A 22,482-nucleotide genomic window follows, 5' to 3' on the forward strand; every position below is an offset into this window, starting at 1 on the left:
TTTTCATTTGTTTGGGGACTTTTTTTGGTTTGGGATTTTTTTTAAGAAGTGAATTTTTTCACATATACCTGCTGACTTAATATCTCATCAGGAACTTATGCTGCACTGCAGTGATATTTGAGAGGACTGATCATTTTTTAATCCTCTGTCATTCTTCCTTCCTGCTTTCTCATACATGATTGATTTTGCCCTTCAATTCACCTATTATACTGGTCCATTAGAGTTCAGAGATTTAGTCCTCTTCCTCTTTCCTTATTTTTTGTAGAAGAAACCTTCTAGTGGACCTTTTCCAGCCCTTAGATCCCCATGTTAAAAAGGACTGGAAACATTAGGAGAAAATCTTTCAAATTTCTGCATGAAAGAAGCCCTAGGTACAGGCCTGAGGCTAAATATTGTCTCAAAGACTTTAGTAGGAATGAAAAATATGCATTTATCCTGAATTTAAATCACTTACTAGTAGCAGATAACTTTGAAATTTGGTGAATATTGAATATGAGGTTACTTCAGCATGTGTTTCAAATACATATGTCTTTTTGAAGGCCTAGAAAATACATATTTAATATCTGAGTTTGTCCAAAGAAATCCATAATTGATTAAAATTTCCTTCCAGCTAGAGTTTAGTAGACTTTTTTATGAGTAAGAGATACTGTGTTTAAAATTCACAGTTGGCATCTGCAATCGGCCATTCCATGATGTCATTCCTCAATACTTGGGCTTAGAGTTCTCTCACTTGCATATCCCGTCAGTGAAGAACTTCATGGATAAATTGACTTGAGGATAGTCTTTTATTTGCTCTTTTCACTTTTATTCAGCTATCAAAATCTGTAAATTTTTTTTCAACAACAAAGAGCTCACCCTGAGTACACAGAGATTTTTCAGGACAAAATACTGAAAAAGGCAAAGTTCCAAGTCTTTATTGAGTAAGAAGACAGGATAAAGTTGTTGATTATGTCTGTAGTAAGCAGTGCATGAGCAGGAATATCTAGCATAGTTTTACATTATGTCCTGAAAATAAAATTTCTTCGTATTTATGATTTTCAAATCCTTGTGACAAAAGAAAATTTTTTGAGAACAAAACTCTTTTCCTCCCACAAGTGGCTTAAAGTGTTTAATTTAAACGTGTAAGACTTGCCAGACTGACTGCCTCCACTTAGATATTCACATTCATAATGGCTTCTTCTTCGTGTGGAGCTGTCAGGATTAAAATCAAACCTAGTTTGCATTTCCAACTTATTAAATCAGGAGTAGCCATGTCATAGTTTTATTTGAGGATGACAGCTTCCAGAAGACTCATGGCCTTTCAAAATACTCTTCTTAGTTTTCCAGTAACACTGAATTCCTGAGCTGGATCTGAAGTCAGTAGAAAATAAATGACAATCAATAATATATGAGAGTGACAATATAAATCAGGAAATCTGTTTTGTCCTTCACATAACTGGATTCTGCAACCATTTCTTTATCATCGTACTGCAAAAGTACGTTTCATCCCTTCCTATGATGTTTTAGTGATTTTTCATCCTTTGTACAACAACTTAGAAAACACCTATTTTTTTAAACACATCTGTAATTTTATTGTCTTTCACTGATCATTTCTATTAGGTCTGTGTTGATTCTGTTGGCATGATTTTCATCTATCTGAGTAACTCCTTGAGACTTAAAAATTAAAATTGATATTTTATTTAACTTGCAAGGATAATTTTTTTAATTAGACTATTTGTATCGATACTTGTCTCTTCTGGCTGCCTGGAGGGGGAGTTTGTGTACTTTGCCAGTTTGGTGGGTCCCATATACTTTCGGACTGTTTCCTTGTATAGTGTTTTCCCCATTAATGCTGACGTGAAGTGGGCTAATGCTGCTTTTTTAATATTGATTTGTATGGCCTTTGAAGCTTCTCCATAGGCAATTTCACCTGCTTCCATTTTGTGATTTGTATAGAAACTCGAAACAATTCAGTGGTATGCTCAGTGCCAGTTTCTGCGTTTATGCATGCTTTGGGGGTTTGTGCCTATTCAGCTGGCATATGCAAAAGAAGCACTGAGCACTTTCACGAATGGTAAAACGTTTTCCCTTTGCCAGATTGTTTTAATTATGTGCCATTCCCATATCTGTCTCACTTTCTTGTTCTGCCATGTTTATTACTTTTGATTCTTTGTCTTTCCTCTTCATCTCAGGGCTCATCTCTCTCATGTTGTGTAGAATAACTTAGACTGGGAGGTCAGATGGTTCCCTTCTGTGGCTATTTTTTTGTCTACACTTTGTTGACAAAAAACATAGGTTTAGGGGTTTTACACTATGTTTTCTCTATTTGTCTGGAATCCTGTGCATTCCTACTATTCTCAATGACTTGTGCCTGACTGCATTCACTTGATGGTTGGCACCTTTTATCTCTTTTTAAAGCTTTTAGTACTGATATTGTGTAGATATTTTGGTTATACACATTATTTAATGTGTCTGTGTACCCCTTACTATTTTTTTATTTTCTCTGCCAAAAAAAATAGAATCAGACACATCAAAATTCTGAGGTTTTAATTTTACTCCAAATTCATGTGTTTTGAAAAATTCAATTTTTTTTTTCACAATATATCTTAAATGCTCTGGTTTATCTCATGTCATTTGCCCTACTAGAGCTTACTGAAGAAAGGTGATAAAGCTATAAATATGGGATTTTTACACTATTCCAAGGTGTGTGTGTGTGTGTCAATTTTGCAAAAAGCATTCACAAAAATAGTATTTCCAAGCATCTCAGCTGGTAATGGTCGCCTATCCTTTCAGACAGTGTTAAGCAGCAGACACTGGTCTTGATCTGTATGTTGTCTTCAACTGAATTTGTAATACTGACATATCCAAGCAAGTACATTACATTTGTGTGGCTTATCATGTCCTATTGGCTACAGAAATTGCTGGGCCTTATCTCTTTCAGACCAATGAAGAATATCTGTTTCTTTTAACCTTTGGCTTAAACATCAGAGAGAAGTAGATAATTCTTTTGTCCCCTTGTACCTGGAGTATATGTCATATATACATCAGTGTGGCCATTAATGTTGCTGTCCACCTGTCTTCTTCACATCTTACACCACCAGCCTTGTCCATCTGTCAAATTTTTTAGAAGTAATTTCAGTTTAGGAGTCCATTCATGGTACAATCTTCATTTTAAGTAGCTGCCAAGTCATTAGCCTAACATTAAGTTTTGACTCCATAAAGCCTAATTAAATGATTTGGAGTTTCTCAAACGTAGCTTTAGAGGAGGTTCCTCTTAAAAAACTGCTTTATTGAAGTTCTAGCTGAATAATTTTTTCCCATTAAAATCTCATATCCTGCTGTCTGTGGTCTTCTCGTTGTATAATCTCTGACGAGTAGTTAAAGGTGAGCCATCAGAAAGCATTGCCCAGCACACGTAAGGTGTCCTTAAATTTTAGTGTAGATTAAATAGGTTAGTTTAATACATACTATCAGGTTAAATTGCATAAAAAGAAGGAAACAGTAAGCAGTGTAGCTACAGATAAGTCCTCTGTAAGTATTTATTAATGCCGAAGCATAAGATGATCTTTGGATATTTCAAATTTTAATCAATCTTCTCTACCATTAAGTGTGCTAGGTATAGAGCAACTTGACAGCTGTGGTATAAAGGTGCCAGAACAGTTCCTGGAAAATAGCAGGGTAAAAATAGTTAACTGCCACTGCTTGAGTTAGGAATATGAAGAAGTTTGACATCTAATTATGCTGTTTGTTGAAAGAAGTTGGGAAATATCAAGATGAGGAACTCTGCACATGCTGAGATATAATATTAGGATCTATTTGTCTAGAACCTACAGAAGTAAATCTGGGTTTATCTTAAAAAAGAGACAAACTATGGGAGTGATTGGTGGAAGCAAGTTAAACAGAGATTTGACCAACTAGAAACTGTCAAAATTGAGAGTAGTCATACTGAATATTCTCAGCTTAGTGAGAAAAGCTACTGGTTAATTCAGCAGCTAAGGGAGAGTTAGAGTCTTTCTATAATAATATATAGAGTCTTTCTTTAAAAATGACTTTCCATTAGTCCTACTCACATGTTGCAGACTTCAGGTTTCCCTTGGGAGTAAGGGACAGAACACACTGTAACTGCACACTTGCTGTATTCACTGTTGGTTGCAAGAGTATATGAGAAGAGAGATGCAGTCTTGTGGTGCAAGAAGCTGCCAGAGAAAAATATGCAAACATAAGTCAATGAGAACTCAGGAATTTATGGTATTTAGTAGAAATGAAATTAAGTAATAAACAGTCTCAGATCCTTAGAATCACCGGTGTTGAAAAAATGAGTTAAAAAATTAAAATTGCAAAATAAAATATATTTTAAAGTTTAACTAAATATAATTTCTTTTTTTCCCTTCCGTCACTTCATACAACTCAAAGATTTAATTTGAGCATATTTGAATGTAGCTAATTCTGTGTTTCATTTCAGTAAGAATGCTTCAGTGTTTCAGTGCAAGCCAGCCTCAATTTCTTCTTTCATAATCTCTGTTACAGTTCCAATGTCCTAATTCATACGTGCTCCAGCTTTTTGTGCCATACAAGTGCCCTTGTCATGGTGCAAGAAAACTCCTTCCTCCAGCTCTCCTCACTTACTGCGTTTTGTCAGGACTGCTCACTTTTCTGAATGTCTTTGCAACTGAAAGACTGAAAACACAGCACGGATATTGTTCTCTTCCGGTTCTGTCATTAAAAACTAGAGGTGACTACAGAAACCATAAACATGTCAATTGTCTTTGGTTGTGTCTAATGACTGTGGAGAATTGATCTTCAAAATATTAGTAGTTCTGCGATGAGCACTGTGACTATAGCACTTGAATAGCTGACAGCTTGATAAAATAAGAATCATTTCCCATTTTGTTCCCTGTCACTTTACTGATAAAAAAACCAGAAATCCAAGCTGGATAAAACTGATCTCAAAACATAAGGAAATATTAAATTTTGTGACTTTGTGACTTTGTCTAAGAAACCTAACAGTGTTAGAGGCTCAAGGGTCCTTTGAATTGATTTGAAAAGAGCAGAGCACCTCTTTTAGTAGATGTCATTTACAAAGAAGAATTTCCTCTCCCTCTGCTCTTATTTGTTCCCTTCTCTAGTTTGTTGGAAAGTTAAAATTTTTTATATTTATTATTAATATTTGGAAATTTGCAAACATACAACTTTTGACAGTAATGTTCTGGGCTTTAGACCCCAGGATACTCAAGTGAGTGGCTTATTTTTCTGTCTCTTTTTTTCCTGATGACAGACAGTTTCTGTATTTATCTCTTGTGTTCTACATAATTATCTTAATTTTGTGACGCACTGTATAGATTAAAAAAGGATAAACTGACCAAGAGACATGTTTTAGCTGTGGAAGATAGTGGACAAAATAAATTTCTATATCACCTTTCATAAAATCCCCAGCTAATAGGCCTTTGGTCTTGGTAACCACTCACATTCGTTTTCGGAAGAGATAATATTTTCCCTCTTCCATATAGGCTTTTTGTGCAATTATCAATCTGATTCTTTGTGCACATCAGAAAAACAAAGGTATGTGAGCAGCAGCATCTATCCATGCGTTCTTAGGTTCAACAATTTTCTCTGTTCTCCCAAAGGAAAGGACTGTCTGCAAGTCTGGAAGTGCTATATGGAATGTATAATTATAAAGTTTCAAACTGGTTGAAAATATCAGTTTTGGGAAATGGGGTTTTAAAAAGAGAGGAAGAGCACCTATTTATTTGGATAGTACAGAGATGACATTTTGGATACTATTCACTTGTTCTTTCTCCAAATGCTCCCTTCCCTTTGCCTTTCAAATTGATATCTGTCACACTAAAGGACAAAAGATTTCAATGAGTATTTATGACAGAAGAAAGGGAAACAAGATTACTTTCCAACTTCTATTTACCCCTGAAAAACAGTGCAGGGACCAAATACAAATAAACTATTTCACCAAAATCTCCAACCAACCAAGCAGAAAATCATTGTCAGACCTTTCAGGAACAGCAGCAAATGCAAAATGACAAGGCAAAACACCTCTGCTCTAAAATTAGTAAAATCAAGAAATACAGATAAACTCAACTAGCTTTAATACATTGTGGTAATTTTAAAAATTTCCTGAATTTTTACTTGTGGAGACCTGAGCAGCATCCTTTGAACCTGGCAAAGACCAATCAGTGTCTGATTTTTAATATTGACACATTGTTACACAAATGAGAAAGTTTATGCGTCTTTGTGACACACACATGTAAAGACAACCCTGGGAAAGCTTTCTTACCCTTCTGGCAGGTAACAGCTTGGCCGGGCCCCTCCGCACGGCAGGGCTGGGCCAGGCTGAGCCGGGCCTCGTCCCAGCAGGGCTGGGGCCCAGCGGCTGCCAGGCCGGGGGACGGGAGGCCACCGACTGCCGAGAGCCTGGCTGCTTCCCCCTTCCCCCCAGCACGGCCAGGCTGGCCAGGGGTGTGGCTGGAATGCTGCTGCTGCCGAGTTTTGCCAGAAACCACCGGGAAAAGGGGAAGGGGAGCCATTAGTGTGTGAGTGCTGCCTCTGAGTTCTAGCCCGGCTGTCGAGATCGTAGCCCCCCCTCCCAGAGCACCCCGACCCTTCTGGCCTGGGCCCCTGCTATCCTGGCTCAGGCCCCAGCCCAGCTGCTGAAAAACTTTCCATCATAAAATAGCTCCTGGCTGTGGCCACAAGAGATCACATAACCATCTGCAGGCCTGGGCAAGATATGAACTCTTACTGCCCAGAATGAGACTTGCAGACATTTTGTTCTCTGAGTGAGAGAAAAAGACTAAGATGAAGATACGCACAGATACAGCATGAAAACACTGAGGTCAGGTAAAAGGAAGAATCACATCCCAGAAGGGGGAAGGAAGAGAGTCATGGACTGAAATGTCTCTTTTTTAAGCTATAGAGAAGACACTCTTGTTTCCCTATAATACATAAAGATATTTATGGGGTGGGTGAATGTTTTTACTGTAGATGTAAGCAAAGGCATTGGTGCTAGGGTAAGCAGATGTTGAAAAAGCAGTGATACCGTTGTTTGAATAGAGAGGAGATAAAGATCCCTGCTGCTCCATAGGGGTGGGAGAGGAGGACGAGCAAGAGGAGCAGGAGCAGAAGGAGGAGGAGAAGGAGGAGGATGGGGATGAGGAGGACGAGGAGGATGAGGAGCAGGACAAGGAGGAAGAGGACGAGGAGGAGGATGAGGAGGAAGGGGAGGATGAGGGGGACGAGGACAAGGAGGAAGAGGACGAGGAGGAGGGGGAGGATAAGAGGGAGGAGGAAGAGGAGGAGGAGGAGCAGGAAGAGGAGCAGGAGCAGCAGGAGAAGGATGAGGAGGAGCAGGAGCAGGAGGAGGTGCAGGAAGAAGAGCAGTAGGAGGAGGAGGAGCAGGAGGAGCAGGAGGAGCTGGAGGAGCAGGAGGAGGAGGAGGAGGAAGAGAGGAGAAGGAGAAGGAGAAGGAGAAGGAGAAGGAGAAGGAGAAGGAGAAGGAGAAGGAGAAGGAGAAGGAGAAGGAGAAGGAGAAGGAGAAGGAGAAGGAGAAGGAGAAGGAGAAGGAGAAGGAGAAGGAGAAGGAGAAGGAGAAGGAGAAGGAGAAGAAGGAGAAGGAGGAGACTTGAACTGTTATAATGCTTAAAGTGTGCCCCGTAGGCTGATATGGTCCTGAATAATAGTTGTGGGCAAACTGTGATTAGAGGAAAGGATTTTTTACATTTTTACATCAGATTTCCATTCTCCCAGGCAGCTGATCACTGGTGACATTGAGGCCACGAGAAAAACTGTTTCTTGTGGAGAAAAAAACCTCCACAAACTGAAGAGAGAAGTACCATCTCCCAAGTGAATTGGTGAAATACTCTTTTTTGAAAAGATGGTAAACTGACTGGTTTTCTATACATTGTCAGTGTGTAAAAAAAAGAAGTTTGTTTGGGGAGGAGTGTTCTAAAAGTTTGATTCTTATTATTTTTCTTATAGTTTCTAGTAATAAGTCTTGTTCTTTGTGCCATTTAAAGTTGAGCCTGTTGTGCCTTCCTCCTAATCCTATCTCCCAGCAGGGAAATTTCAAATTGGTGAATAAAAACCACTATACACATACAATGAAGGTAACAAAATTAAGGTTTTACTCACTATAGGTTCCTTCCATTGGTTAAAATACCTTTAATCAGCTAGGCTACTTATAGTCATGTTAAGTGCGGGCTTTTTGTTCTAAACAAGTGTCTAAATATGTGCCCTAAATTTCGTAGAATTCTGCTAACTACTATATGGTATTTTTTTTTAATTCCAGAAATTGTCCTTTTTCCCATTGTGCATCTAGCAAAACAATTTCTGCCTTTCTCTCACCTTTCTTTATTTCACTTCTAATATAATGTTTCATCCCTGTCCCCCACACCCATATTAAAAGAAATTGACCATGGATCACATCAATTTCACCTGCAACTGTATGCTCTACATACCGTCAGAGCTTTCCAACTATTAAATGCACAGAAAAAGCTGCATAAACTTGAAACAAGAAAGGGTCCACACGTTTCTCAAAATGACTATACTTCTCTATGAGGCCAAAACTCTACAGGTGCAGAAGAGGCCAGAGAGTCAATAGATTAAGTAATCTTGACATTTTCTGACCCATTTCACATTAGTATTGATAGAATCTTTTGCAACAAAACATTACTATGGAAGATTTCTTTTTATTCAAGATCCCATAGCTTCAAACAAGCACCAAAAAGTAGTGAGACCAAACCAAACAGAAATCCAGGCATGCACACAGCCTCCTGGCAGGTCAGTACATCACAGACCTCAGCATGCTAATCAATGTGACACCAAGCATTCTGATGCTCTTGGACCAAGCTAGCCCCCACTTGGAGTAATTTACTAGAGGTAACTGAGGTGAAAAATATCTCCTACACTCTCTTAAGCATAAGTTTATCTCATTTTGAAATAGCTTTGGAAAGGCTGGCCCCATTTTCTATCCTCTGCCACACATCCTGATCCTCACTTTTGGTTTAATTCTGATGGGTGGGGTTGAGAGGGCTGAAGTAGGGCTGCATTCTGAGTATTGGAATGTGAATGAAAGACAGCATGAAAAACATGAAAATTTAAAAATTAAAAGGATCAATTTGCAGTACCGCTGTCACCTTAAGTATTCTTAAGCACTATATTCAAAACATAGATGAAGTTGCAGAAGCATTTCCTTCACTTATTAGGTGTGAAAATATACACAACAGTAAACAGTCTTAATTGTTTCTGTGTTAATAGATTATAAAGTAATTTGTGTTTACGTGTTTTCTTCACTGTATTTGAACTACTTGGGCAGAAATAACTGATATTGAGAGTCATTGGTATACAGTATAGAAAAAAGAATTTCAACTTTTCTCTAGCTCTTAGACCACACTTAAGTGTCTGCAATGAGACTTCTGTGATCATAATATAGACTCATTTCCTAATTTTCTACTGCACAAAAAGAAAATATTAAAATTATTTACGGATTTCAAACCCACAACTGTTCTGGACCTCCGTGCATTTTTGTGAAATATTTTAATCCTCTGAGGTGGAATTTATAAGGCTGTTTAAAAAGGTGGGAAAAATCTTCATCCTATGACATGTCTGCAGTACTAGAAACCATAGATATTGTGATATAATCTGGAGGCCCAAGAAGCAATTTCCCTGCCTGCTCAGCCTCAAGCTTAATGCAGGGATGTCTTGGTTTGAAAGACAGGTATCTGCTAAGAGACTGGAGCCTGTCTTTGAAATGGAGAGTGTAAACCCACCTCCTCCCCTCCAATTTACTGTAATTTTGAAATTAAGGGGATCTCAGGCAAACAAAAGGGGGGGGGGGGGTAGGAATAACAGTTCTTTACTAATATATCTAACAAGACAAACAAAAACAACCACAGCTATGAAATTATCAGCGAACAGAACAGCATAGCTCAGCTCCAGTCCCTTTCGGCGCAGGCTCCCTGTCCCTGCGCTGTTACCGGTGGTGGGGACAGGCGGTGGCTGCAGCTGGAGAGGGCTGGGGGGATGGCGGCGACGTCCCGGGGAAAGGCGGAGGAGAGACACTGCTCACGGATCCCGGAGCAGTGTCAGTCCCGATGCTCCAACAGGATGCCTGAAGTCGGCAGAAGATGCAGGATAAGCATCCGAGCAGGGAGGCTGCGGGATCCCACAGCCGAGGAAGGCAGCTCCTGGCGTCGGCGTGGCATGGAGGTTTTCCTAGCGACTGTGCTTTCCCGAGCCAAATGAGCCACACGGCCAGCGACTCCCAAACCTCCCCTTTACCTGATGCCTGGATATCGCGGTGTCTCCACCCTCCTCCCTCCCCGCGAGAGAAACTAGCCATCCGAACTCGGGGGGAGGGACGGGGGTGGGCAGTAGCCACGGATTCTTAGCGTAACAATGGGGAAAATTCCACAGAGAGAAAAAGGGAAACACCCAACCTCCAACAAGGGATAATTAGACTGACCAAGTGTGGCACCGTATTGGAAAGATACTCTTACTGTATTGAACATCACATGGAATATTCCTTCCTGGATTTTCAGGCCAGGGATACTGAGCTTATTTTCCAAATTCTTTCTCTCTCACACACACTTTAACTCTACAAGGCTATGAGGATGTGGATTTGACTGAAGTTAACTGCAAAAAAAAAGAGTTTGGTGAGAGTTAACTAGGTTGGGAAAGAACCTAAGTGTTTTGAATGTGGGCTATTATTCTGGCCACCCTGAAATAAGTGAACTGGCCTTGAGAAATTATAGTTGATACTTTCATTTTCTTTTGATAAAGGATCAAAATAACAAGGTACTGGTAAGAATTATCTTGATCTTACTTCCTTTTATGACATAAAAAGAGGTTATCCAGGGCATCCAATAAAGCAGTTAATTGTTGTTAGTTATGGTGAATTTGTGTGGAAAAGTGACATAGAAAATCCATTTTTATTTTAGAGTACTTCTGAAGGTTGGCTAAGTTCAGGTTAGAAATTGTAGCTAACAGACCACAGTTGCTGAAATCCAAATGTCAGGAAAATAAATAATGTCAAAGTTAATTTGTAATTGAAAATCATTATTTTGAAAAGTGATTCCTCCTTTAAGTAACTTGATATGTTAGAAGATAAATACCTTTGAATATTTTTTAATATTTTGAATTTTAAAAATATTTAAATATTTTTGCAAATATTTTGAATATTTTAAATTATTTTAGAACATTGAAAGGGAGTGAGTGTTACTGTTATTATGGCTAGTCTTGTACGTCTGATACTCTGCAATGTTTTCACAAGACTCAGGGTTGGAGGAGACGTTCAATATCACCTAAACCCAGTACCAACATAATCACCCCTAACCATATCCCAAGCCGCCACCTCCAGATGCCTCTCGAACATTTCCAGAGATAGTGACTCCATCACTTTTCTGGGCAAATTACTCTGATGCCTTTTCCCTCTATTAGTGAAAAACTTTCAAATATCGAAGATTAAACTCTCCTGGTGAGTCTTTAGGCCATTTCCTCTCATACTTTCACTTGAGATGCGGTAGAAGGGACCAACACCCACCTCACTACAACCTCGTTTTGTGTAGTTGTAATGAAATAATAATTATTATTACCGTCATCTGAGCCATTTGTTTAGTACGAATTTTCAATGCGTATTGAAGTTGTGGTTTTGAATCTATCTTGGTTTGAAAGACAGGTATCTGCCAAAGGAGACAGGGGCCACTATTTTTTGAAAAAAAAGAAAGTATAACTCCCCCCGCCCTTCACTGTACTATGAGTTTGAATTTAAAAGGCTCTCAGGGGAAGATATGGGGGGTAGGAATAACAGTTCTTTACTGATAAAATCTATACGTAACAAGGCAAACAAAACACAACAACAATAACTGCGAGATCAGCAGTAACAGAGCAGCAAACCCAGTGAACAGTTCTCCCGGCTGTGGACACCTTTCCTGTGCGGTGCAGGCTCCGTTCTGGCGCTGCCTGCCAGCTCTCGCTGAGAAGGGAGGAGATGCGGTGATCCCACGGGGCTGGAGGGCGCTGCGGTGAATGGCGTCTGTGTCCCTGATGGGAAGGATGGAGGGGAGACGCTGCTCATGGATCCCAGGGCAGTGTCAGTCCTGATGCTCCAAAAGGATGTGCTGGAGTCGGCAGAAGATGCAGGAGAACGTCCGAGCAGAGAGGGTGCAGAATCCCACAAGGGATCCAAGCCAAAGAATGCGGCTTCCCCCCGTCGGGATGGCAGAGCGGAGTTTTTAGCGACCTTCTCTGAGCCAGATGAGCGAGAGAACCAGAGAGCAGCCCCTGCCCCACCTCCCGTTTTCCCCGTGTTTTCTTTCTCCCCAATTCCTGCAAGAGAAACTTAGTAGCTCCTGAGCTTAGGTGTAGCTCCAAATACTAGCATAACAATGGGAAAAATTCCACAGAAAGAAAAGGGAAAAATTCAAGTCCTGCAAGGTTCTTTAAATGTTTATAGGGAACTATACTGTACAGTATCATCTGCTGTGTCTGCAAAGCACTCAGTGTTTAATCGGCCTCCATAATTTACAATGTTAAAATCTTTAATTTCACACTTACGATTCTATTTTTGTTTAGATAGATTTTAAAAATTTGCAAAAAAGAAAGGTTAAAATATTTATTTGCATGGTTTTTAGACTTTCCACTGTGGACACACACTTGAGAAAACTAGGAGGATGGCAGCCTGGAAAATATTCCAGGCCAGAGCTTCTCAGCTCTGTTCTCAGGATGATAAGTTGGTTTTAGCTTTAGCTGGGGAGCAATTCTCCCAGGATGATAAGTTGGTCAAGACAAAATAAAATCTGGTCAAAATAGAGAGGAATTAATAGCACAGATTAACATCTATTTTGGTGCGTGCCCAGGCCTGGGAAAGGGGTTCCTTCTCTCTGAACCAATCATCTTTTTTCTGTTCTTGGAGTTGCGAGTCGTTCCATTTAAGCAAGTGTGTTTCTGAATAAAACTTGTCTCCTTCCTATCCTGAGGGATGACCATGTCGCTGTGTGTCTTATTTCCACCACATCTAAAAGGTTAATACCCCTTTTCACGGCTACATTCCACAAATTTATTTGTCGCAAAAAAGGAAAGTTAGAATGGACTACGGTAAACAAAAAGTCAGGGCTGTATGTGCCATATTGCAAGAAAAATCTTTTACATGAGTAATTGAAAAAAGCATATGACTACTTATAAACATTGAAGTTTATTTGCAATGGAATGCATGCCATGCAATAATGCCCCCATTGTGACTGGAAAAAAAAAAGATTTTGGTGAGAAGGGGTGGTTTGCTTTACCAAGGGTGTAGGAAAATATAGGAGAAATAATCATCCAGTTACAAATCAAATTGCTTTTGTGGCTATTCCTGTCATTGGCACTTGACTGCTGTGACTAACAGTGGTTTATAAATTATAATCTCTGTCCTGTACCAATGCCTGGATGGAGTCTGGTGGTCAGACACACAGCCTATCACCTTCTGCAGCAGTATTTAGTCATCTTGGCAAACCTGCTTAGCTTTCTTTACTGATTATTGAAATATCAGTTATCAAGGTTTAAGAGAAATTCATTGAGGAGGTAAACTCCTGAGTTCCTGTGCATTACTACCACAGTGACTCACTCAGGATTGGGTGGCAGAGCTGCACAAGGCACGGACCTACTAGCATCCTATGCACAACTTCTGAATATAACAGCAAAAAATTCCTCTTGATTAACTGGAGAAGAGTTGTATTCAGAAAAACAAAAGGGGTAGAAATATAGTGGACTAATTTACTGACAAAGACCAGTCAGATCTGGTAGGCGAAGATTTGAATTTAAAGTAAATCTGCTTTATGGTTTTCATTATTTCTTTTACCAAACCCTTCTGTCGGAGAACCTAACTTGCCTAAAGTGCTTAATAAGACTTATAAATAAAATAAAAATTAAAAAAAAAAAAGGAAAGAAGAACGGAAAATAATTCAGCAAAGTTATTAACAATAAAACACAGCAAGAAACATATATGAAAATATAGGGGTGTTATGAGACTTCAGGGGGTGTTGGGAGTTGAATTTTCCCCTTTTCTTTCTGTGGAATTTTTCCATTGCTATGCTAAGTATTTGGAGCTATGCCCAGAAGCTCAGATAGTTAAGTTAGCAGTTTCTCTCGAAGTGGGGAGGAGGGGGGCAATACTGGAAAAGGAGAGGTGGGGCAGGGGCTGCTCTCTGGTTCTCTCGCTCATCTGGCTCAGAGAAGGACGGTCGCTAAAACTCCGCTCTGCCATCCCAACGCCGGGAGCTGCCTTCCTTGGCTGTGGGATCCCACAACCTCCCTGCTCGGACACTCTCACCCTGCATCTCCTGCCGACCTCAGAACATCCTTTTGGATCATCGGGATCCATGAGCAGCGTCTCCCCTCCATCCTTCCCATCAGGGACACGGACGCCATTCACCGCAGCGCCCTCCAGCCCCGTGGGATCACCGCATCTCCTCCCTGCTCAGCGAGAGCTGGCAGGCAGCGCCAGAACAGAGCCTGCACCGCACAGGAAAGGTGTCCACAGCCGGGAGAACTGTTCACTGGGTTTGCTGCTCTGCTACTGCTGATCTCGCAGTTATTGTTGTTGTGTTTTGTTTCCCTTGTTTTATATATATATATCCTGAGACCCTTTTAATTTCAAAATCATAGTAGAGTGAAGGGAGGGGGTGGTTTATACCCTCTTTTTTTTTTAAAGAAAAAGTGGCCCCTGTCTATTTTGGCAGATACGTGTCTTTCAAACCGAGACGGGGGTTTGTGTTATTTCTGTCCAAGAAAAGGTAGAAACTTGAAAAAGTTCTTGTGCAATTCACTAGTGAAGGTGGGACAGGTGAATTCTGATTGCACATAAGCACATTCCCTTTGCAAATCTAAACTGCTTGAAAAATTTAATTGACTTGCCTTATTTGTCAATTTTACTGAAGAAGGCCTGGTTTTTAAGTGCATTTGTAGTACTAAGTGTTGGAAATGCAGACATGGAATTACATGCATAGGCAAGGTTAATTCTTATTAAAATCAAACCTTTGAAATACACAAGATGAAAGATTAATAAAATGGAGAAATGTCTTAACACAGAAATAAAGAGCGGGTATTTGGGCAGGTATTCCCTTTGCCTTACATCTATGAATCTGAGTTGAATGCTTTCATGTTGTCTTTCACATCTCAAATAAACCCAAACCACCCAACAAAAAAAACCCACAAGAAAACAAGCAAACAAGAAACCTCACGAGAAATATATAGAAGGGGAGAAAGTATTGAAATACAGCTATTTTATTTGAGTACAGATCGAGTTCATACACAGCTTTGAATTTAAAAGTCTTGCTGATTCCAATGACTGCTGTGCCAGCACAGTGTAAAACACAGTGTAACTGTATACAACTGGATTTTTATCTGTGCAGAATTATACAATCAACCCTTTTAAGAGAGAGATTAAACTTTCTGAGATCAAGCCCTCCCTGACATCATTTTTATAAGGTAAGAAATGAATAGGGCTCAGACTATTAAACTTGTTTTTGTTTCTATATAGTCAGTAAACTAAACATTTTTAATGGTTGTCTTCCTCTTTACAAGTGTTCTTGTGTTACTCTCAAATTTCCTCTCAGGTGTACTGCAACAGCATTCATTTGTGCTTATATAAAAAACTGAAAGAAGTTTCTCATTGAAGAACACTGTCTCCTCACTAGTCTTAAGAGTAATATTACCTGCTGAGCAGCAGATGTCATGAAAAGGGCACAGAAACTAACTACTCACAGCTATGCCTGGTCAGAGGATGGGACCAAACAAGGGTAAACTGAGTAGAGGAAGTTCCAAATTGATATGATGGGGGTGATGGAAATAAATACAGTGATGATTAAGCAGTGGCACTGGTTGCGCAGAAAAGCTCCACAGCTTGTCTTTATACAAGAGGGATTTCAAGCCTCAGATAGAGAGGAAACTTGAGCAACCTGATCTAAGCTAAAAACTGACGATGTTATGAGTAAAGGTGGCAAAAAGACCTCTTGATGTCCTTTCCAGGCTGAGTGGTTTGATTCTGTGTGCCTAGGATGTAAGACCGTCAATTTTACCTCTTCTGTAAGAATTATTCTGAGGTGTTAGTAACCACAGGAAATGGGAGGGGTAGATAGAGAAAGAGAAAAAAAAGCATGTGTAGTTACAGCCTAAGGTAAAAACAGATTCAAGAGCCTTCTAAAGTGCAAATGTAGGCTATTAACTTCAACACAAAAGATGTTCAATATAAGTTTCCACTGATCCCTAATTGCTTCTGTCTCTGTTCTATTAAGCTAATTTATACTGTTTGTTCAGAAGATCTCCCTGCATTTCCTTGGGCTAAAAGTAACAATCCAAAGGATGGGGTACATTGTGGTAGAGAGATCTGCACAGTGTTTGTATAGAGGATGTAAACTTAATTGGTCAGAGAAGTTCAGAGAATCATAGAAGAGAGTGGAGAGACTAGAGCGTGGTGTTTCCTTCCCCCCATTTGTTTGCTTGCCTTGGATAGAAAAGGCTCTGCTGCGGCAGATACATGGCGTATTTCGGAAAACAGACAAGTAAAAAAGTGCAGCCAGAGGGGGGTCTTTGGTAGACCCCAAAACTGCTAGCTCGAGCCAGAGTCAGTCATCCCTCAAGGGACAGCTTTCCCTGGAATCCCAGGCAGTTCTCAGCTCCAAGGTACACATGCAAGCAATTCCAGTAGTTAGGCTTTCAGCTCTTTTGTGAAATCGGGCTTGCATGTACCTCTGAGCCAGAAGAGAAAGAGATTGAGAGATGCCGACGAGGAGGTTCCATAGAATCTTTATTTCTTCTACGGAGGGAGTCCTGTCCAGCAAATCCACTGAGTGGGGTTCTAAAGAGACTTGTATAGGGTTAAGGAATCTTGAAAAATGACCAATAACATAAAAGATTGAAAAGTTAACCAACTACAACAGCTTCTAGACTAAAATGAACCAATTATTTGAAGAATCAGAAAAGAAATAATTAAATTGCTAATAGATAAAAGTGAAGGTTAGCAAAGAGGGGAATATTTCTAGTATTAGTCATTCTAATTAATCAACTTCTTATCTAAGGTATCATGTTCTGCCAGGGCCCCTCTTGGGGGTTTACCTTTTCTCCAGAGGTGGTCTCTGCTCCCTCCACAAAAAAAGTGTATATTCCATTCAAGAAAACATTTGAAGTCTTTAAACTCTCCAGCACCTTTCAGCCTACCAACCTGTTTTCAATCTGATAATAACTTGTTCCAAGTTGAATTACCATGGTTGGCTGCATCCTATCACACCTTTGGATTAGAAAAGTGGATCTTAGAAGTATTTGTGCAGCATTTCTTGATTATTCACAAGTTAGCTCTTGATTGAAGTAGGCTTCAGCAAAACACCCAGTTCACCCCTGAATGCAGCAAAAGCTTTGAACCATGCTTCAGGAAATTGACCATCACAAATTATTATGACCTTCAAACTGTTGCTACATCACTGAAGTGAGTTTTTTGCAGAATGTGATGATAAACCGGTGAATTACAGGGTGATACTCTGTCAATACCATTGATAAGGACTCATCACCGAGGCATACCTAAAAAATTATTTTTAAAACTAATACTTAAGAGCAACAACAGCAAAAACAATTTCTTCATTTTGTGTCAGTTTTCACTGTCAGCATATATTCTCTTACATATAGGAATATTAATAAAACAATAAAAAGGAGTAATGCTTTATATTTATGAACAGTTATAGACAAGTGCTTGCAAAAATAAATTTTCTCTATTACTACAATCTGCAAATTATTACTATTACTGTTGTTACGGGTAGCAGTATTAATGAAAGTCTCTAAAGACAAGATTTCAATACAAAACTCTGTTCTATTGGGAAATGTACAACTAAAAGATAGAAATAAAATTCTCAGTCCCTTTTTCCTAATAAAGTACCATTCTGCCTATTGAAATAACTTTGGCATGACCACTTGAAGAATCATAATCAATGTTTAAAATGGGGTTTCAGGAAAGCTTGTTGAAATTATTAGAATTGTGACAGTGGAGAGAGGGAGACAATAATTTTGGTGTGTGGGCTATTGTTGCAGTAAAGTAGTCCAAGCTCACTCAGACAGGTATGAGTAGGCAGTTAAGAAATTTTAATCAAAAAATTTAGGTATGTAAAATATTTAAAAAGTACACATGAATTAGTGGTCAATTTGCTACTAAGTTTTCATAAAAACTTAACTAAATGAATCTCAAATGTTACATGCATACAAAAAATGACACCTACACGTGGGTGTCTGGTGTCAGGTAAGGGAGGTCTCAGCCTTGAGAGGCAGTCTTGAGAGGTATCCCTGCTTGAGGGAAGGTCACCAGGGCTCAGAGAGATGCTGCAGAGGGACAGCTCTGATGGCTGCAAATATTTGTAGTGTAAAGTGACCCTCAACTCCTGTAGTCACATTTTCTGTTGTGTTCAGGCAGTTTTGGCCAGTAATCAGCACCGTCCCCAGCCAAACTACCCTCTGGGGAGTCAGGTGCTGAATTCTCACTGGCATCCACCCACAGCAAGATGAGATTAGATTAGTCCTACCTGCTGAGAATCAGCTTGCACCAGAGCCCCATTAGTTCAAACTGTCACAGCTGAGTTTTGCCAATTTTGATCATTCAGGATGTTCTTTCTTTAAACCTGTAGAACTTGTTAAACATGAAAATTCTAAGCATCAGAATTATAGAAGTGAAACTGAAGCTGATCACTAAGGTACACAGCTAGTCTCATTATAAAGTCTCTGCACACATATTTGTAATTTTAAAAGAGCCTTGAATTTCAACTAAAGATATATTCAAAAAGCAGAAGAACAAAACAACATCCAGAAATTTTTGGTGATTACTTTTATGGTTTAGCATCAATGAGCTAAAATTCCTTCTCTCAATATTAAAACAAAACAAAAATTTATTTCTTAAAAACTTGATTTCTTAAAATTTTTTTGGCACTTAAATCACTGCTAGAAAAACAATTCACTTTTAAAAAATTGGTCTTATAATTTTTATGGAAATTTCTTAACAATCTCTGAGCATTCTAAAAAATAGAATTCATTCTTTTCAAATTCTGAACCAAATGTACCAATAATAATTGAAATATAAGTATTATGTCATAACCTATACTCAAGTTTCAGCGTTTATATAGCAACTGGCATATTTTATAGTCTCATTTCTTGAGAATAATAGGAGTGAAAACAAGGGCTACAGCAAGGCATGTGTAATCCCTAAGAAATCTGGTAATATTGAATGTAGAGAGAGATCACTGAAGTCGTTGACAATTTAAGAAATATCTTCAGCTGCACATTGAACAAGACCAATGCTACTCATGGAGTCTGAAAGAACTGGTTGTTAAAGCATAACAATATGTGATCTACAGTTATACTGATTATATAAAATCCTATTTTTAGAAATATGGTTTAGGGTATGAAGTTGTATCTTCTCATAATGAACTTTTATTTCAGTTCACTCTCCATTAGGATTATTTATGTATGAAATTGGCAGAAGTGACTATATGTAAACCGAAAATAGTGATCATTCTTTTCATTTTAGAAATGCCTAGGTTTATTCACCAACTCTTCCCAATATTAATAAAATCTTGTATTAAACAACTCAGACTTAAAATTCTCTATTTTCTAAGTAACATCTGCAGTCTGATTTTTTTCTAAAGTGACCAGACATTATAATGACAAGATTTTGTAAATCAAATTCTTAAATATTGCCTCTTCCGTAGCTGACATCATTCTAAAGGCTCCTGGAATTATTCCACTATTTCTACTGATTTGGCACTGCCCATTAGAAAGTTTAATTTAACCAAATGTATCTGGCCTTCAGTAACCAGAAATTTAATGTTGCATTGATTAAAGAGTTGAGATATGCACTCTCTTTCTTTTTTATAGTTTTAATTTCTTTCTTGGGTTTCTACATATTACAGGTGATTTACCAGTGTTTACATTGAATTATGTCAATGTATTTCTTTTTGGTATGCTAGATAAATTCTGCAATTATTTATCTTGTAGCTTTTTCTGCTTGGTACAATATTCTTCAATTTTTTCAGCTTCCCTTACATTTTTCTTTTTCTTGGTTTGCTTAAGATATTCCTATTCCACTAAATAATATAAATTTTACTGCTTTTAAACCCACCTCAATTGATCTTCTTCAGAAGCTGTTCCTTCTCTCCCTTTTGACATGTTAAGAGAAAGCATTTCCCATATATTATCTTAGTGCAATCAATCCACATTCTAAAAAATAAGTGCTGCATGATTGTCATCCCCATTTACTTGTAGGCACTTAATGGTTTTTGATCTACTGCTAATGTAGAATACAAAGCGTAGATAGTGTCCTAACCATAATTCTCTCTTTTAAACATCTGTTTCCTTAATTTGTCCTGTTAAACAATTTACTAACAGTTAAATCAGCTGTTTCACTGAAAAATGTAAAGTCCCTTTCACACTGATAAATTGGATGCCCAGTGGTTTGTCTGGAATGAGAAGTAATTTTTTTATATAGTATGCACTATAGAATGTTCCTACTTAATACTTTTGTGAATTTAAAAAAAAAAAGTCAAGTCTTATACTTCTTGAATATTATTTTAGATAAGAAAATAACCATGCCATAATACCTAAGTGTAGAACTACAACACTTTAAGTTAAATGCCTCTTGTATGAGTCATATTTTTCATGTGACTTTAAATATTTCATCACAAGGCAAAAAAAATTTCCCAAATCTTATTTTACATTTCCTAAGTCAATAATTGGCTATACATCCTCTATTCTATCCTTACAGTATCTTGTTTTCCATAGTTACTGGATGTCATATTAATTTTGTTCTTTTTGTTCTTTCTTTGGCTCTTTGTTTGCTGAAAAATATATTAAAAATATTGTATTTTAACAGGATTTATTTGGATCCAAATGTGCATAAATTTATTGGGAAACACTTAAGAATACATGATGGTATTTAAAGTGAAGTAAATGAATACCTCTTATTAGAAAATTATGTATAAACACGTAGAGTTTTTAAATTATGCAGGATAGAAAAACAGAGTTCATTATTCAGATAAGCTTGAATTCCTTTAACAGCTTTAATCCCTATTTTTCAAACCTGTATAAACAACAGTCTTCTTAAATTACATATCTGTTCCACTCTCTCTGTACTGGAAGTATATAAATACAAAACTATATGCATTAATTTATGTTTTTCTTGTTGTGTTTCATAAAGTTATTATTATTATTATTATTATTATTATTATTATTATTATTATTATTATTATTATTATTATTATTATGCTTGCTTCAAATCCTTTTCTTAAGTTGTACTTTTGCTTTTCCTGTCAAAATATGGGGAACATGAGTTTGCTCATTGACATTGGTCTTAAATCTGTACTGTCATAATTTATTACTCCCAGGCTGTATTTACCCAGAAAGACTGAAAATTGTTGCTTGAACTGTGCTGTCTCTAATTGTTTATACCAACATTTCACATAGTTTTCCTTTTCTCAGTGGTGTCAAACAAATTAGTGCAAAAAGGAATGGGGCCCTCTTCGCTTCTTAAACTCTCATGGTTTACAGCATATCAGCTTGTGCCCTGAGAGGTCAAAAATTGAAGAGACAAAGTATTCATTCAAGAGGATAAGAAACAACATTGTGTTCCAACAGCATGTGCAAGCTATGTACTTTTCTATCGCCTCTAGGCTTCATTATTCTTTTCAAAAAAACTGTCAATTTATCTATCCTGAGACTTTTTATGAGGTTTTCCTTCCCCTCCTCTCTCAAATGTAACCACAGGTGTATACCAAGAGGAGTTCTGTTCTCTGCCCTGTATAGCGTATTGTGTGAAGTTTAAACTGAACAAGTATTATTTGTCTCTCCAGGTGGAATAAGCTTGTTTTTACTGATTATGATGTCAAGGTTTTACTGATTATGATGTCTTTATATAGTTGATGCTTTACAAGTTATATAGAAAAAAAATCTGAACCTTCACTGCAGACAATTTTCAGTTCAAAACCATAAATTATTATATAATTTTAATAATTTGAGATCCTAAGGAATCCTGAATTGAGTGTATCACATTAATTTTGAGGAACAATCACAGAGTCTGAAATACACATTCTTCCTATTTATTTAGTGGAATGCTTTTCAAAGTATCACAAAGTATCCACAGCTGAGCAGTCAAACTGATCTCCATTGATATGATTCCAGTCCATGCTAGCAAGCTAATGTAATAATCTTAACCAACTATCTTCAATTTATGCTATACTGTCTTAGCTGTGTTTTGCCTAAAGAGCTTTCACCCTTGTAGTTACGTCCTAAGATTTTCTATTTTGTCAAGGGATAGTACCCTCACACTTATTGTACAGATTCTGTATTGTGTATGAGTGTCACAGTTTAAACATATCACCCTAACAGCTCAGACTGAAACGAGGCACATTGTGTTGTTTACTTCTCAAGAAAACAATATACAAGAAAACTTGTTGCTATTAAATAAGTAATTGAATATTTTGAGCAATTTGTCTT

At 38.1% G+C, this 22,482-nt stretch overlaps 1 protein-coding gene across 1 annotated transcript; it reads right to left on the reverse strand.

Annotated features, from left to right (window-relative positions):
• Positions 1–766: 766 nt before the first annotated feature.
• On the reverse strand, positions 767–11,104 carry LOC148219691 (uncharacterized). The gene is made up of 3 exons (XM_088156228.1): positions 9,963–11,104; positions 4,050–4,175; positions 767–1,350 (listed from the first exon to the last, which is right to left on the reverse strand). Exons 1-3 carry the CDS (start codon positions 10,325–10,327, stop codon positions 1,254–1,256), a joined length of 588 nt encoding a protein of 195 aa, XP_088012354.1. The 5' UTR covers positions 10,328–11,104; the 3' UTR covers positions 767–1,253.
• Positions 11,105–22,482: the final 11,378 nt, after the last annotated feature.

The sequence above is a fragment of the Sturnus vulgaris genome, chromosome Z (genome assembly GCF_052056855.1).
Source record: "Sturnus vulgaris isolate bStuVul1 chromosome Z, bStuVul1.hap1, whole genome shotgun sequence".
NCBI lineage: Eukaryota > Metazoa > Chordata > Aves > Passeriformes > Sturnidae > Sturnus > Sturnus vulgaris.

Excerpts from the sequence above, each read along its gene's own strand:
- LOC148219691 (XM_088156228.1), bottom strand. The coding sequence starts at position 10,327 with ATGGCTAGTTTCTCTCGCGGGGAGGGAGGAGGGTGGAGACACCGCGAT. Across the intron at positions 4,176-9,962 it reads ACCGCCTGTCCCCACCACCG|CTTCTTGCACCACAAGACTG; the intron begins GTAACAGCGCAG and ends TTTCTCTGGCAG. Across the intron at positions 1,351-4,049 it reads AAACCTGAAGTCTGCAACAT|ATCCAGCTCAGGAATTCAGT; the intron begins GTGAGTAGGACT and ends TACTGACTTCAG.